We start from the raw sequence: 16,201 nt of genomic DNA, 5'->3' as shown, positions 1-16,201 counted from the left end.
ACAGAGGTTGGCAACCCAGGGGAACGAGGATCTGAGGAAGGTGGATGGATGTGCCTCAGACTCCCCAGCTCTTAGACACCCAGAAGTGAATGATGCCACCCTTCCATCCATCAGCCTTTATGCATGTCTAGAATGTGCCCTTGATTATTCTCCGTGGCCTCGCTGGCTATATTGAATCACTGAATTGTTGGTGTGCTCACTGAATTGTGGGCACTGGCTGAGAGCAATCTGGTCCCTGGCAAGGGGAGGAAGAGGCGTTCTGCACTTTTGAGAGCCGGATACTGACAGCGGAGTTTCAGAGAGGTGGGAGGGTTCAGTAGTGACCTGAGAATGGATCTGGGGCTTTCGGAGCTCCTATAAAATAAATGGCATCTGAGAGGGTGCAGCTGGGATGCCCTCATCTTCAGTCTGCCCTCACATCTTGTGCCTGTAGCATCATCTCTGGTCAAGGTAAGGCAGGGGTTTGGGTACCCCCTTACATCATATACTTCCATTGCTGAATCATGGCGGTGTAGGACTAAGGACCGATGTGGGATTAGTGGTATTTATTGGGATGGGGGCTCAGTTTTCCCTGTTCCCAAACAGCCAAGGGTGACTCATTTTCCTTAAGCCTCAGTTCCTCATGGGTGGAGTGGGGATAATAATACTGCCTCCCTCATAGAGTGGGGATACAACATTAATGTGCTTACTATAGTTGAGTATCTGGCACGTGCCGAGAATGGGCTTCTCTCAAAATCTTGGACCCATTAGCCCGGAGCTGGAAGAATTGAAGGTCATCTTGTTTAGCTACCTCCAACAACAACAACACATACACACATACACACTCACACACACAAAGGAACGACTCCTCCTCAGCCTCCCTCAGGTATGTCTGGCCAGTCCTGGGTAACATCCTTCTCATGACAGAGCTTTCTTTCCCTTCTGGGGCAGCCATTGGGTCCGTGTCATAGCAGAAGAGTCCGAGATGGAGGGACCCTTGCCAATGTCACATGGCAGCCTGGAGTGGGGGCAGGAGCTCTGGCCTGGTGCTCCTGGCTTCATGTAGTCTTATTCTACCTGCTGAGTAAAAGTCCTTTTGGTTTCTAAAATGCTGGGTAAGAGGAACAGGTACAGGGGCCTCTTCCCCCAGAGGGTTGCTGGAGACCATCCAGGGGCAAAGGGGCAGCAGCATTTCTCAGGAAGGAAGTGCACGGTCTACTTCAGTCCCTACCACTGCCTTTGGCACTCACGGCTAGTCCTCACCGGGGCCCATCCCTTGGCCATTCTGGAAATTAATAACAGATCCTCAGTGACCTGGGGTTCCTGTCTTGCCTCTGCCATTGACTCACTGTGGGGCCTTGGGCAGGTGACTTTACCTCCCTGAGTCTCAGTTTTTGCATTCATATAGTGGGGATAATAATTCTTATCTAGTAGGGTTGTGTTGAGCTAGTAGAAGACAGCCTGGCTCTTGGTAAATGTTCATAAAAGGCAGCTGCCATTGTTAATGAGATAATGTGTTTGACCCTGCTTGGAACAGAGGAAGTAAGAAGGTTGGAGAATGCTCATTCCATCCCCTCCTGCTTCCTGTCCTTTCCTTTAAACATAGCTGTTCCGCCTTGCTCTCCACTGTGTGTTGGAATGAGAAGAAAGGAAGGGGAACTGACAGTTCAGAAAAGGAGAGGAAGAGGTGAAGAGAGATGGGGTAGCCTTGTGTGGTGGCTGAGCCCTGTGTGACCAAAGGAAGGGTCCGCTTTCTTTTTAATCAAAGATGCCTTGTGTGTGGTTTCCTAGTAGTGCTGCTGTTAATTTATAAAAAATGCCCCCTAATAAAATTCTGCTTGATTCTTCGATTGGCTGGGCATTAGGCCGCAGCCAGCAGCGACGTGGGGACATAACGGATGCATTTGCAGATTTGGAAAATTAAAGCCATCTATATGGCGCCCGTGGCGGGAGATCCGCCGATCTGCTTGCTTAATGAAATATAAAGATTCTTTTAACCAATGTAAGCACAATTCGACAGCTTGTGAAACGCGGCCGCCCCATGATGGATGGCTCTCCTGGCTTGCCAGGAATTGCGGGGCGGCACCTTTTAAATATATAATTGATTCTGTTTGGAGTGTGCAGTGGGCTGAACCCACGCAGGGCCCGGCCTGGGGCCAGGAGTGCAGGGCCCTGTTTACAGGCTCCCGCAGGCCCTGTAGGACTCTAGCCCGGGCAACCCTTAGCCTTCCTGTAGGGCTCACAGCACTCAGAGCTGGATGTGGTTGGGGCTCGGGCTGCTGGGCCTGGCTGAGGACCCCAGGAGCAGCTCTGGAGTGCCTCTATTTCTGGCAAAGGGCCCCCTGGGCATGGGTTTCACCCACGCCCAGGTTTATAGTCCTGGGGACAGAAGGAGTGGTGGGACCAGGACTCTGAGGGCCCACTCCGCCCCAAGGACACTGCTTAGGCTGTGGTTCTTTCTCATGCATTCAGTATGTATCATTGACCAAGCACTAGCTGTGCACGAGGCTGTGTCCCAGTGATGCAGAAACAAAAAAACGCACAAGGTAAATCTATTTTCTCTGTGTTGATCGACCTTTCTATTTCACTGCATCAACTCCACCTCTTTGCTTTTTTTCTATCTTTTTGTATTTCTCGCCTTTTCTCTCTCAGACCCTTTTCAGGGCTACATAACTTCTGAGGGGCACCATTTAGTGTACATTCCTCTGGCCACACACACAGAGGCCCACAGACATGCACACCCACAGAGATGTAAATAACCACAGATACCTACATAAACATAGATGCACACACGGTTATGTGGCCGATCATAGTCAGGCCATGTGCAGACATGGCCGCAAATAAACAGTGATAAGAGCTGCAGACAGGTGACTCTGTAGTGCCACATGTGTCCTGCTCAAGGGGTAAGTAGCATCCATGGACAAGGGCCTCCCCGGGGCCTCGGAGGAGGCCTGGGGCTCAGATGTCCACCTGGTGTGAGGAAGAGGAGTGTGAGGCTGTAGAGAGGAGCTCAGCTGGGAAGATTCGGGCTCGCACACGGCGTCATCTCGCGACACACACATGCTCACTCACAAGCAACCACACCAGGAGAAAGGTGCCTTTTCCTTGCTGTGGTCTTATTGCCTTGGATCAAATCAGAGATGTTAGATGTCAGGGAACGAAACATGTAGGAGTAAGAGCCTGAGTGACTGGAGTCAGGAAACACTAGCTGGTGGGAAGAACCTTACCTGTAGAAACTTGTTCCACCACTTCCTAGCAGTATGGCCTTTAGCAAACAATCTAGTCTTTCTCACCTTCCATTTCTGCATGGTAAGATGGGGATAATAATAGTCCTTATCTCCTAGGGTGTTGGGGCGATTGATGGGGATGTCTGACATATCTTAACAAGTAGTTGTTATTCTTAATTAATTCATCCGATCCTCATCTCCTGAGCCTGCCTCTGTGCCAGACCCTGTGATTTGGGCTGGGGTGGGGAGTCCAGGAATGCATCAGAAACCCTTTCTGCCCTCAAAAAGCTTGGGCTTGTGAGGGAGAAAGAGTTGTCATGCAATTATTCTAACTCTAATGAAGAAAATCCATGGAAGGTGCCTTGTGTTCAGTAAATGGCAGCTGTTGTTATTCTTGTCACCATCCTTTCTGTGACCTGAGCACAGTTATCTGGACCCCGGAGAAGGGAAAGATGCCCCATTTCCTAGGAGGTATCAGTTGAACTAGGCCTTGATGGAGAGGGAGGAATTGATCAGGTGAAGGGGGAAGGAGGGAAATGGTGACTGCAAGAGCAAAGGCACGGAGGTGACAAGAGGCAGTGGCAGGCAATCTGGTATTGCTGGGATCTGGGGAGGGGAGGGCGGCAGGCTGGAGAGGAGGTCAGAGGCCAGACCAGGAGGGTCTTGGAGACTCAGAGGGCCAGTGGTCTGGGGGAGTTGTGGGGCCCAGAGAGGCACCTCTACTAGCTCCAGTTAATAAAGACTTGTCATGCATCAAAAACTGTAGGATCAGCAATAATTAAGTCAATTAAAATGTCACCACATTAACAGCAGTGAGTTTTAAAGCAACAAAGCCTCGGAGTTTGGTGGGGGAGGGACATTCCAGTTCAGTAGGGTTGGGGGAAGGGACGGATAAAATTACTTGGAAGCTCTGTTCCCTCTTCCCCACCTGGAGCTTGTGATGTGTTTTGGAGCCTGGCTCTATCCCTACATCCATTGAAACACATGGATAACCCTCCTCCTCATCATCCTCAGGAAAGAAAAGAAGGAATATAAATGTGAAAATCACCTGTAATCCTATCTGCTATTTCCCTGAGATAACCTCTGTTAACATTTCAGGATATAACCTTCCAGGCTTTTTCCCCCCTATGCATTTTTATACATACATTACAAAAATGGGATCACATCATGCAGACCGTTACCTATTTCTTCCACACAACAGTATATCGTGAGCATCGGCACATGCAGATACACAGCACTGTTTTAGACTGTGGCACTGGATTCCATTGTTGGCGTGACTCTCCCCGTCCACTGAACTAATCCTCTCAGTGGACAGTGAGGTTTCCAATGGTTTGCCATCATAAGCAGAGCCGTGACAAATATTCCTGGATACATATCTCTGCAAACATGAAGGAGGAATTTCTGGAAATGGAATTGTTGAATCAAAAGATGCTCTCTCTAAAGGCTTTTGATGCAGGAACTAAAGAGCTCTTTTGTCAGTAAGGTAGGGGAAGGACCATTTGCCACTCCCCTAGATAACACAGGGTAATAATTTTTCTTCATAGTTGCTAATCTGGTGGTGAAAAACATTATTTTAATATTTACTTCCTTGGTTACAAGTATCGCTCTGATTTTTTGGGTATGTCAGGTAGCTATTTGTGTTTCTTGTGTAATAAGTTGTCTCTTCATTTACTTAGCCATCTTTTATTTAAGATGACCATGCTTTTCTATATTAGAGCTCTTTATATATTATAGTCTCTTTTATTTTTATTTATGCTATTATTTTAAAATCAATCTTGCTATGTCATTTGTATGATAAATATTTCCCCAGGTTTATTGTTTATAGTATATTCTCTTATACAATGTTTAAACACATTGTGTTGTCTGTCTGTCATTCTTTTCCCTTAGATCCCTGCCTTTGGGGGTCACATTTATGATGTGTGGAGTGGGCTTCTGTAAGGAAATGTTTTGGTACCTGTTATGTGAGTGTTGACTCAGAAATCTGTAAATCTGTCTCTCAGTTCCTGACTTGAATGTTCAACTGCCAGTTCATACTTGGAAGTTCGGTCCATATTTCACACTTACTCTGATTCCCCTTCAAACTCTGATTTCCATTTTGCCCTTCCGGATCTGCTTCTCCCTCAATAGTCCAGATTCGGGAAATGAACCATCTTTACTCAGTGGCTCAGGATAAAACCTTGACTCATCCTTTTTTTCCCTTCTGTTTCCCTCACATCTTTTTTATTTTTTTAAGACTTTTATTTTTATTTACTTTTAGAGAGAGAGGAAGGGAGGGAGAAAGAGAGGGAGAGAAACATTGATGTGTGAGAGATACATTGATTGGTTGCCTTTCAAGTGCCCCCAAACAGGGACCTGGCCTGTAACACAGGCTTGTGCCCTGGCTAGGAATTGAACCTATGACCTTTCGGTTCGCAGGCTGGCACTTAATCTGCTGAGCCACATCAGCCAGGGCTCCCTTGCATCTTATAACTAACCTACCAGCAATCATGTGAATTCTGCCTTTAAAATGCCTTTAAAATATGTTGTGAATCTGACCACTTCTCGCTATTCCCATCACCATCACCTTGGGTGCCTTCATGGGTCACTGGCCTGGACTTGGGCAGGGACTTGGTCTCTCTGCTTTTCTTCTTAAATCTGTGTAGTCTGTTCTCCATACAGCAGCCACAGTGAGCTCCTAAAACAAATTGGATCATGTTACTCCCTATTCAGGACCTTCCAGGAGCTTCCATCACACTCAGGACAAAGTTTAATGTCCTTACAATGGGCCATGAACTCTCCAGGATCTGACCCCTTCTCTGCCCGCATCCTCTTTCCCCCACTAGCTCCCTCCCCTGCTCTGCTCCACCTCCCCTGGTTTCCTTGCTGTTCCCCACACTGACAGAGCTGTTTGTGCCTCAGGGCCTTTGTCCGTGATGCTCCTTCTGCCTGGGAAGCCTTTCCCCCAGAGCCACTCATGGCTCACTCCAAATATCAGAGAGCCCTTTCCTGACCACATGCTCTAAAATAATCTCACCTTTTCTTTTTGTTATTCTCTTCCTCTGCCTTCTTTTTCTTCAGAGCAGTACTCCTGTCTGACTTTATTACATAGATGTATTTGTTGTAATATAGCCCTTCTCCCTTGGAATGTAAATTCCATGAAGGCAGGAGCTTTGTTTGCTACTTAGTAGGTAGGTGCTCAATAAATATTTGAGTGAATATGCATAGTATGTGAACGTGTGTATAATGTTTGTGTGTATATGTATCTGCTGCATGGATACATATCCGTGCCGAATGGATATCTGTAAGAACATCTGTGTGTGGGCCTGTGGGAATAATGACATTGAATTTGTGACTTTGCCGAGTTTGTGCGTGCGGATGACTGCTTCTGTGAATGCCTTGCCAAGAACATCTGTGTGTGTGTTTGTGCATGAAACGTGTGTGCGTGTCTGCATGTGTAACCGTACAGGCACTGCAGATGTTTGCTTCTGGACAGCCTGTGCCTGTTTCAGTGAGGGTGGGGAGTTAGGACAGCTGGGTATATTCTTCTTCTCATCAAATGGACCTGCCACTGCCTCCACCTTTACTTTCCCCACCACACCTAGGGAACAGGAAACACTTTTGTGTCTTTGGGAGCCTGTGGACATTGGACCATATTCCAAAAATGACATCTCAGACCGACACAGGGTGGGTGCTCAGACTCAGCCTGTGAAGGTCTGGAGGAGACTTGGGGCTGATGGGACCTTGGTGTCCTCACGCAGATCTGAACCATCTCAGTGGGAGGGATGTGTTCTCTGATGAACTGGCCACGAGAGAATGAGACTGAAGCAATGCAGGGTGAGGCAGGTTCTGGATTGGCTGTTTTGATGTGTCCCTGCTCTTTCTTTAGGCCTTAGTAGACTCATCTGTAAGTGGGGGTCATTGTTCTAGTTATGCTTGCTCCTTGAGAACACGGTGAGAACAGGGGGGTGTAAGGTGGTAAGTGTGTAATGGTGATTACAGTAGTGTTGTGTCTGTGCAATATAGTAGGGTTTTAATCCACTATCCCATCTGAGCAGATGCCTCAGCCTCCCCAGTCCAGCTCTGGGCTTGGCCACATGTAGGTCTCAATGGATGCTGGTTGAATGAATCAATGACTGTTCAAATGAGTAAGTGCCTGAGTGGGTAAATGGGGAGGTGACCACATAAAACACCAAATGGATTGATGAATCACAATGGATCACATTTCTGAGCACCTGCTGTGTGCCAGGCCCTATTGTGAAGGCTTCTCTTAACCCTTGCAACAACCCTCAGAGATAAGTGCCATTATTAGCCCTATTGTACGGATGGAGGAAGTGAGGGTCAGAGAAGTTAAGCGACTTAAGTGAGCTTCCAGCCTAAGCAGTCTGACTCCAAGCCCGGAGCATTAAACCTTGCACAAGCCCTGCTGAGGGAATCAACGAATAAGTGATTGTTGAAGAAGTAAGCGCAGGAACCCCCACACTATTAGCTGTGGGCAAGACAGACCGCTTTCCGACGGGGAGGCGGAAGCTCTTAGGGGAGAGATAGGCATCCAGGGTCTGGGCTGGGGCTGGCGTCTCCCCCAGAGTAGTGTATGCCGCCCTGCCTTATGTCACCTCTCCCTTTTCCCTGTCTGCAGGCGCATGCCGAGATGCAGCACTATGGGGTGAACGGCTACTCACTGCACGCCATGAACTCACTCAGTGCCATGTACAACCTGCACCAGCAGGCGGCCCAGCAAGCCCAGCACGCCCCCGACTACCGGCCGTCGGTGCATGCACTGACACTGGCTGAGCGCCTGGCTGGTAAGAGCTGTGGGGATGGGGCCTTGGGGACAGGACTGGGAGGGTTGAGGGTGGAGGCTCTGGACTGCAGAGATAGGAGGGAGGGAGCACTGGAAAAGTTTCCTCTGGGAGGTTCCAGAAGATCCAGGTCACTTAGCAACACAGAGGGATGTCAATTCAAAATCTAGGTGTGGCCATCCAGAGCACCCCTTGTTGCCAGTACTGTGCCGGGCACCAGAGCCGCCCTAGGCTTTCAAATTCCCTGAACAACCCTGTGAGGGATTCATTGGCCTATCTCAGAGATGAAGAGAATTAGGTGGGAGGGTAAGGGACTAGCCCAGATTTTACAGCTAGGAAGTAGCTGGTGTGCCCAGGGCAGGATATTTCAAGTACGGGGAGTCATGTGAATAATGAGGGCTCTCATGTTTCATACGCCGCCGTGCCAGGTGCTGTGTGCAGCTGTCTGTCTTTCCACATCAAACTGTTCAACCCTGATAAGGAGAGGTTGTTATCTCCATTTTATGGATGAGAAAACTAAGGCCCATAGAGGTTAAATTTAGGCAGGGGTGAGGTGATGGGGGAGTTTAGAACACAATATTATAGCTAAAAATATGAACTTTGAAATCACAGACTTGCAGTCCTTGTAGGGTCTGCCCAGTCACCTCTTTCTATAGCCTCAGTTTCCCCCTGTATAAATGGGGCAATGGCAGGGACCCCCCACAGGGTGTTTGGGAAGTTATATTAGAGAACTCAGGCAGAATATCCGGCTGGGTGGGTGCTCAGAGGTCATTATCACGAAAGTCCCAAGGTAAGTGCCCATGAAGGAGCTGCAGGCTGATCCCCCCCAACCCTGACTCCTGGTCAAACTAATTGCTGCTCTGTCTTGACAGCCTCTCAGTGGGTATGAAAAGGGTTGGATGACATGATTTACTGGGAGGTAATGTCAGCCCTCCCTCCTGTCCTGGGCCAAACTTTCAGGATCTGGTGACCACATGTGGGCCCAATCCTGTGCCAGGCAGTCCTCAGAGGATTTTTGGTCACTGCTAAGGAGACCAGGTGCCTGTTGGCCCATGAGAGGTCATGGCAGGGGGATGTGGCCAGGATCAAATGGCAGAGCTGCTCAGAGCAGAATGATCAGCTGGTGTAGTCAGGGAGGGCTTCCTGGAGGTCATGGAACAGGTCTTAAAAGGTCGAGGAGGGGGCACTATGAGCACTCTGCCTGGGTAGAGGTATGGGCTTGGAAGGGAGGGTAGGGTGGACACTCCCACTCTTTTACACCCTGCCAGGCTCACTGGATAAGACTGTGCCCCTAGTCACCTTCTGCAGATAGGATGTGGGGGCTTAGCTTCCCATGTGGGAGTATGCGTGCAGTTCTGTCCTGGCTATGGATGCTTCTCTGGTCCGGGGTGAGTTCCCCCTGCCCAACCTGGTGATATTAGCTCCTGACTATGTTCCAGGGCCCAGAAAGTTAGAGGTTCACCTCTGCTGGGGGCGGGGGCACTGGAGAACTGGAGGATTCAGTACTCCCCCCAATTCTCTAATTCTTTTTTAAAATTTTTATTGATTTGAGAGAGAGAGAGAGAGAGATCAATCTTTTGTCCTACTTGTTTATGCAGTCTTTGGTTGATTCTTGTATGTGCCCTGACCAGATCCAACCTGCAACCTTGGCTTATTGGGACAATGCTCTAACCACCTAGCCCACCCGACTGGGCCAGATCTCTAATTCTTAAGCAGAAGGGACATGAGCTGTAGGTGGGACTTTGTATGGAGACTTGCCTTCCAGCAGGAGGCTTTGCCTGGTGTCCCAGGCTGCAACTGCCTACCCCTTGCAGTTCTTAGAGCCAACCAGGGCTTGGATTACTGCGGGGTCCCCACTCCCTCCTCAGCCCCAAGGTGACCAGCATGAGTTCAGGGGCTCAGTCCAGGTTGTTATTAATGTCAGTTTATGAGGGGTTCAGGGCTTCCTTTTTAAACTGAAGAAGGAGCAGCCCAGAGTCTGAGACTTGTGGGACACCCAGCTGCCTCCTTCTCCCTCACCACAAGGGTTGTCGATGACCCTCCAGTTCCTGGAGTGCAGAGGCTGACCCAGCCCAGGTTCCCTTCAGCAAAGGCAGTTCAGGATCCACTCACAGGTGATGGGAAGCAGCGGGAGGGAGGTTCCTGGCCATCTTTGCAGAAGGGCTGGAGACTAGACAGACTATCTGCCCCAGGCAGACATCTACCCTGGTTGGTTTTCTTAAACCAACAGTGCACCAACCCCATCTCCTCTCCAAGGAGTGGTTAAACCACTGCAGTGGTTAAAACCTGGTCTCTGTCCTTTCATCCTGGAGGAAGCAGCCAGAAGGGTCAAGACTAGATGCAATATGTCTTTCCTGTGCTCTCAGGCCCCTGCCAGAGGTCAGGCTTTCTGTTGATGAGCAGGAGCCTCAGGTCCTACCACCAGAGACTCATAGGCCAACTGGGATGACAGGATTCACACACAGCGGAGATAGAATCAAGTGCCAGGGAGCACTGTCTATGCAGCAGACATCTCCCAACTAGACCTCGCAGAAAAGCCCCAGCTCACAGCCTGGCTTCTCCTGGTCAGGGGCCAGAATTCTGTTGGTATCCAGATTCTAAGGGTTGTAGGACATTAGAATCTTTGTGACATGGACTTACAGATTATTGGCATCATGAAGGGTATACCCAAAGTATCCCAAGACTTAAAGGATCTTAAGGCAGTGCCTGCCCACACCCAAACCAAATAAGAAAGAACCCTGATCACATTACTGCCATCCATTCCTGGAGATGAGTTAGACCTCTGTGGACCTGGTAGTGAATGATGGGGTGGTACAATCTTGACAGCCCAACCCATGGGGAAGGAGCCAGGGGCCAGCTCTGGCAGGAGCCCGGGTGTCCACAGTGGTCAGAGCAGGGTAAGATTTACATACTATTTCCCATAATTAAATGGGCCCCCTCTCCTTGCCCTCCAACGGCTGTACATTTCAAGACATCATCTTGGAGGCCCGTTATGGCTCCCAGCACCGCAAACAGCGTCGCAGCCGCACAGCGTTCACTGCTCAGCAGCTCGAGGCCTTGGAAAAGACCTTCCAGAAGACTCACTACCCGGATGTGGTGATGCGTGAGAGACTGGCCATGTGCACCAACCTGCCCGAGGCTCGGGTACAGGTAGGCCACCCCCCCGCCCCCAACTAGACCTTGCAGACAGACACCCACCATCAGTCTGGCTTCCCAGTGTGTAGGAACAAGCAGTTTGGTCCTCGCTGCCAAAGTGTAACTGCTGTCTCCATGGACATCTTCAGTGACAACAGGGGAGCTTCCTAGAGGGCCAAGGCCAAGGCTATGATGCCCATCTCCTCCCAGAGCACCCAGCTCACAACCGCCCTTCTCTCCTTCCCACTCCTACTGCTCGCTTCCTGCCCCCAGGTGTGGTTCAAGAACCGCAGGGCCAAGTTCCGGAAGAAGCAGCGCAGCCTGCAGAAAGAACAGCTCCAGAAGCAGAAGGAAGCTGAGGGCTCCCACGGTGAAGGCAAAGTCGAGGCCCCAACCCCAGACAGCCAGGTGGAGACCGACCAGCCCCCAAGCCTGCCCAGCGGTGACCCTCCTGCTGAGATGCACCTGAGCCTGTCTGAGCAGTCAGCCAGTGAGTCAGCCCCGGAGGACCAGCCAGACCGGGAGGAGGATCCTCGGGCAGGCGCTGAGGATCCCAAGGCTGAGAAGAGCCCTGGGGCTGACAGCAAGGGCCTGGGCTGCAAGAGGGGCAGCCCCAAGGCAGGTGAGGCTGAGCAGGTGCTGTGAGTGGCTGGGGGAGAACAGCTGGGTGCAGCCAGCAGGGGCCTGGGTATAAGAGGTGGGTCAGGCTTTAGCACAAGGTGCTTGGGCGTGGCCCATGTGAAGAAACTTGGCCATAACAGGCCTTTGCCAGGTGGTCACACTTTAGTTGCTGAATCCTGGGAAGGTCTTGGGTATTCTAGGGGAGAGGCTGGGTGGCAGGGGGAGAGTACTCAGGGCTAAAGCTATTTACCAACCACTCTGCAATATTCTGGTATTTTAACAGTTAGTATAGAGGTGCCTGTGCATACTGGGTGAATACACCATATTGGTAACAGAGATTCCCACACACAGCTGACAGTTGGAGCTGTGGTTTTTGAAGGAACAGCTGGCAGAAGGCTATCTCAGACCCAAACCCTGAGCCCAGGCAGGGAAGGATGGGGCTGTGAGCTGAGAGCTAGAGGGGAGACAGGAGATGGGAGGGGAGGTGATGGCCCTTGAAAAGAAAAGGACTCTGCCCAAGAAGTCACACATGGGGGCCTTTGCAGGGTCCCTGAGACTCCTGCAGGAAGCCTGGGACTCTGAGGGGTGCTTCAGGGGGTCCGCTGACTGACAAGGCTGAGTATGGTTTCAGCCAAAGCCTGTTTCTGTCATCAGTGGCAAGGGGTCAGGAAGGCTAGGAATCTCCTCCTGGCAGACCAATGCCCTTGTTCTTGGTTCTCTGCTTGCAGATTCCCCAGGCAGCCTGGCCCTGGCTCCTGCAGCTCCTGGGGGCAGCCTCCTGGGCCCCTCCCACTCCTACTCCTCATCCCCGCTGAGCCTCTTCCGTCTGCAGGAGCAATTCCGCCAGCACATGGCGGCCACCAACAACCTGGTACACTACTCATCCTTTGAAGTAGGGGGCCCAGCCCCTGCTGCTGCTGCTGCGGCTGCTGCCGTGCCCTACCTGGGTGTCAACATGACCCCCCTGGGCTCACTGCACTGCCAATCATACTACCAGTCCCTGTCAGCAGCTGCGGCTGCCCATCAGGGTGTGTGGGGGTCCCCACTGCTGCCTGCACCCCCAGCAGGCCTGGCACCTGCCTCAGCTGCCCTGAACAGTAAAACCACGAGCATCGAGAACCTGCGGCTTCGGGCCAAGCAGCATGCAGCCTCCCTGGGACTCGATACACTGCCCAACTGACTGCTGGCCTCCAACCCAGCCAGGGGTCTTGGGTGCCAGCCTCCCAGTCCCGTGGTTATGCTCAGATGGCTCTCAAGGAGTTAACTCAATGAGCCCAGGGATCCTGGGCCTGGAATCCTGCTCCCTGCTCCCCTCCCCCAGAGTCCTAGCCTAGGTGAAGCCCACACCTGCACTCTCTGCATGGCCCTGCTTGGATCCCAAGGAGGCGAGAGGCTGGGGGAGCGAGGGGCTCTCACTCGCTCGATCCCCACCTCAGTGTCGCCTCCTTCCCTCCCTCCCACCCCTTCTTCCCCCTAGTAAGTTGGTGTGCGGAATGTGAGATATAAATATAAATATATAAAACTATATTTTCAGGCACTTGCCTGGCCCAGGCCCCCTGCCCGCTCCGTCTGTTGTCCTCTGCCGCCCTTGCCTCCTCCTATGGCTCCGTATCTCACTCTGGCTCTTCTCTTTCTGTCTCCTCCTTCCCTGACCTCCTCTCTCTGCCTCTGTCCTGTTTCCAGTGGCCTCTCCCTTCAGCCTCTGGGTCTTTCCTCATGGCTCCTATCCCCACCCCTGCTTTCTTTGATGCTGGCTGTGTTGGTCTCATGGATTCCCAAGCTGTTTTGTTTGGGGTTGTGGCTTTTTAGTTTTAGTAATGTTGCTTCTCCTGCTCCTCCTCTGCCTGCTCGTCTCATCCCCCTGCCCAGCCCTCCAAACTGCCACCCCCTCTGGGCAGCTGCTCCTCTCCACACCCAGCATAGGTGGTCAGGCCCTAGCTGGAGATGCTGCAGCCACTGGAGCTGCAGGTAGGAGGTATCACTGGTCTCCACACCCACCCTCCCCAGGTCTGGCATCTAGAAGGGGTGAGGAGTCACATTCTCCTTCCTCAGGTTTGAGGTCCCGCCTCCAAGATTGAAGAAGAGGGGAGTGGAGTAGGAATCAGGCTGGGGCAGGCGTTGGGACCATCAGGACAGAGGCCTGCAGCCCCTGCTCATCCAGGGCTCTAGACCTCCCTGTGGAGACTTCCCTGGTTGGAAGAAGGTGGAGGGAAAAGGGGTGCTCTCAGAGAGAGGTGGGACTCCTCTGCCACACCCTGGCCTCCTGGTTCAGCAGTCTGAGTCCATTGCAGGGGTGCGTCTGAGCCAGGAAGGAAGGCTGGACTCAAGCTGCTGATCACAATGAGTGCAAACCACATGGCAATGCGTAGTCTCAGGTGTCCAGTTGGCATTTGCTCCCAGAGCTGACTGTTGACGGGGTGGGGGGTGGGGGTTCCTATTCAGCTAGTCCTTGACGTGTTCCTGTTTATGACCGGGAACCCAGCTCAGAAAACTCCCTTTCAAAGCAGAGTGACCTCGAACCAGCCCATAGCCTCTCTGGGCCTGTGTCCTCATCTGGCTTAGATGGCCTGTCACTGTCCTGTCCAGCTTTAATTCTCTGCATGTCTGTGCTCAGAAGTTTTTAAACTCACAACCACAAAACAAAGCACAAAGTATGGATTAGAAAATTACTGCTGCTTTGCTATGGATCAATGGGCATTGCACATACAAGACTCTTCATAGGCACCGCCACAATCTCTGGGCCTCAGTTTCCCAGTAAGTATTATGGGTCCTTTCAAGTTGAGACAATCTGGATCTGATCCTGCTTTTCTTGAGTTGCAGTGCCGGCCCCTGTGGTTATCGCATCTCCATGCCTTCACAGGGCTCAGGGCTCAGGGCAGGGTTGGGGGCTGGATTGCACAGATTCCCTCTGTGGGAGGTTCACCATGGAAACGTCCACACCCAACAGAGAAGTCTCATCTGAGGTTCCTAAGGCTTGTCTCTTCTCCCAGTGGAAGGAGGAGGGCGGCATCTACTGGTGTCTCAGTAGGCTTGGTCTGCAGAACTCTTGATGCTCATCACCCTTGGGGGTCTGGCTGAGGCACCTGGAGAAGGCTTTGAATGGGGGAAAATAGTGAGGGGGATGGTAGCCTTGGCCAGGAAAGCTGTTTGAACAAAGCAAAGGAGGGAACTAAGTAGACCTCAGGGAAGGTGCGGCTGGCTTCATGAAAGGTGTGGCTCAGCCTTGGATCCAAGCTAAAGCCCTTACCTCCACAGCAGGTGAGAGCTTCTGAATAGGGATCAGATGAAGCAGGATCTGGGCTCTGGGATTTTGAAGGTGAACCCAACAGCCACAGGAGCAGCAGAGTAGGAGGCAGGGGACAGGAGGGTGGCAGAGACTCGAGGAGACAGAAGGAATTTTTGGTTCATCTTCTGCAGTCAACTCTAGAATCCAACGAAATCTCATCTGGACCAGGCAAGGGGACAGAGCTTTCTGCCTTTTCCTAAATGCAAATGACTGTCGCTGGGCCTTGGAATCCAATAGCTCTAAACATCACCTCCTCCAGGAAGCCTCCCCTGACCTAAGGGGCAAGTCCATCCCAGAGGCATGTTCTGTCATGGCTGGAGCCAGGCCCACCTAAGGTTCCACCCAGCTTCCTTCAAATCTGTGTTAACACTGCCTCATTCAAATGGCCCAATTCCATCAGCCCAGAGAAGGCAGGGAAGTGTATGTGTTCCCTGAGCCCGGGGAAGATCCCCACCTAGTTTAGGGGACCAGCCTCAGTTACTGAAAGCAGCTGAGAGCAAGAGGAGAGACCACCAAGCGCCTCCTAGAGGAGCAGATGGTATGGGCTTGGGGTGGCCCACTGCCCGCCACCTGCTGGGGCTGAAGCCGGAGCCTCTCCCTGGTCAGCTGGGTCACCCTGGGGCTCAAGCTCTGACCGTCCCTTTCAGGAAAGCCTCATTTCTCACCTCTCCCTTCTATTTGAGGTCTCCATTTCCCTGCTTCCTCGCTTCCCCAGAATATGGTCCCGAGGGGCCTGGGCCCACCCCACAACTCCATGGCCTGCGGGCTGTACAGACTGCTTTCCAAATCAGCTGTTTTGTGACCATTTGTGCTTAGAGGTTGTGCCAGCCTGTGGCAAAAACACTGTGTACCGTATTTATTTATTCTGTTAGTTGAGAGAACAAGACTCAGATTTCCCCCTCCCCTACCCCGGCCCCTGTGTAGCATGACACTCTGTCCCGCGTATCGGTCTGTCCGTCTGACTTCCTGTGACATTGTGACCTATTCTTTGTCCTACTTGGCTAATAAAAGAGAGTCTGGCAGCACAGCTTTTGGTCCAGCTTCATTCCCAGAGATGCCTGCAGTGGGCGAGCAGTCCGTGTGTCAAGGCCTGCTTGCTGTCTGCCTGTCCAGCACCGTGGCCAGTGGGGAAGGGAGGCCGGCCTGCCTCATGTTTGGCCACTCCTGCATCAGCT

At 51.7% G+C, this 16,201-nt stretch overlaps 1 protein-coding gene across 2 annotated transcripts; it reads left to right on the top strand.

Moving 5' to 3' along the window:
- The first annotated feature begins 5,128 nt into the window (after nucleotides 1–5,128).
- On the top strand, nucleotides 5,129–12,920 carry DMBX1 (diencephalon/mesencephalon homeobox 1). Of its 2 annotated transcripts, XM_053660670.1 has the most exons (5): nucleotides 5,129–5,140; nucleotides 7,822–7,985; nucleotides 10,939–11,134; nucleotides 11,393–11,741; nucleotides 12,469–12,920. In XM_053660670.1, exons 2-5 carry the CDS (start codon nucleotides 7,834–7,836, stop codon nucleotides 12,918–12,920), a joined length of 1,149 nt encoding a protein of 382 aa, XP_053516645.1. In that variant the 5' UTR covers nucleotides 5,129–5,140; nucleotides 7,822–7,833. The 2 variants fall into 2 exon arrangements, with proteins under 2 accessions (XP_053516645.1, XP_036995585.2); XM_037139690.2 differs by lacking the exon at nucleotides 5,129–5,140 and having other exon boundaries at nucleotides 7,825–7,987; nucleotides 10,956–11,134.
- Nucleotides 12,921–16,201: the final 3,281 nt, after the last annotated feature.

This window comes from Artibeus jamaicensis, unplaced genomic scaffold, assembly GCF_021234435.1.
Source record: "Artibeus jamaicensis isolate MK-2021 breed Jamaican fruit bat unplaced genomic scaffold, CSHL_Jam_final scaffold_847, whole genome shotgun sequence".
Taxonomy (NCBI): Eukaryota; Metazoa; Chordata; class Mammalia; order Chiroptera; family Phyllostomidae; genus Artibeus; species Artibeus jamaicensis.
Note: the sequence above shows the minus strand (reverse complement) of the source record. Positions and strands in the feature narration are given on the sequence as shown.

Excerpts from the sequence above, each read along its gene's own strand:
- DMBX1 (XM_053660670.1), top strand. The coding sequence starts at position 7,834 with ATGCAGCACTATGGGGTGAACGGCTACTCACTGCACGCCATGAACTCA. Across the intron at positions 7,986-10,938 it reads ACACTGGCTGAGCGCCTGGC|CGGCTGTACATTTCAAGACA; the intron begins TGGTAAGAGCTG and ends CTTGCCCTCCAA. Across the intron at positions 11,742-12,468 it reads GAGGGGCAGCCCCAAGGCAG|ATTCCCCAGGCAGCCTGGCC; the intron begins GTGAGGCTGAGC and ends CTCTGCTTGCAG.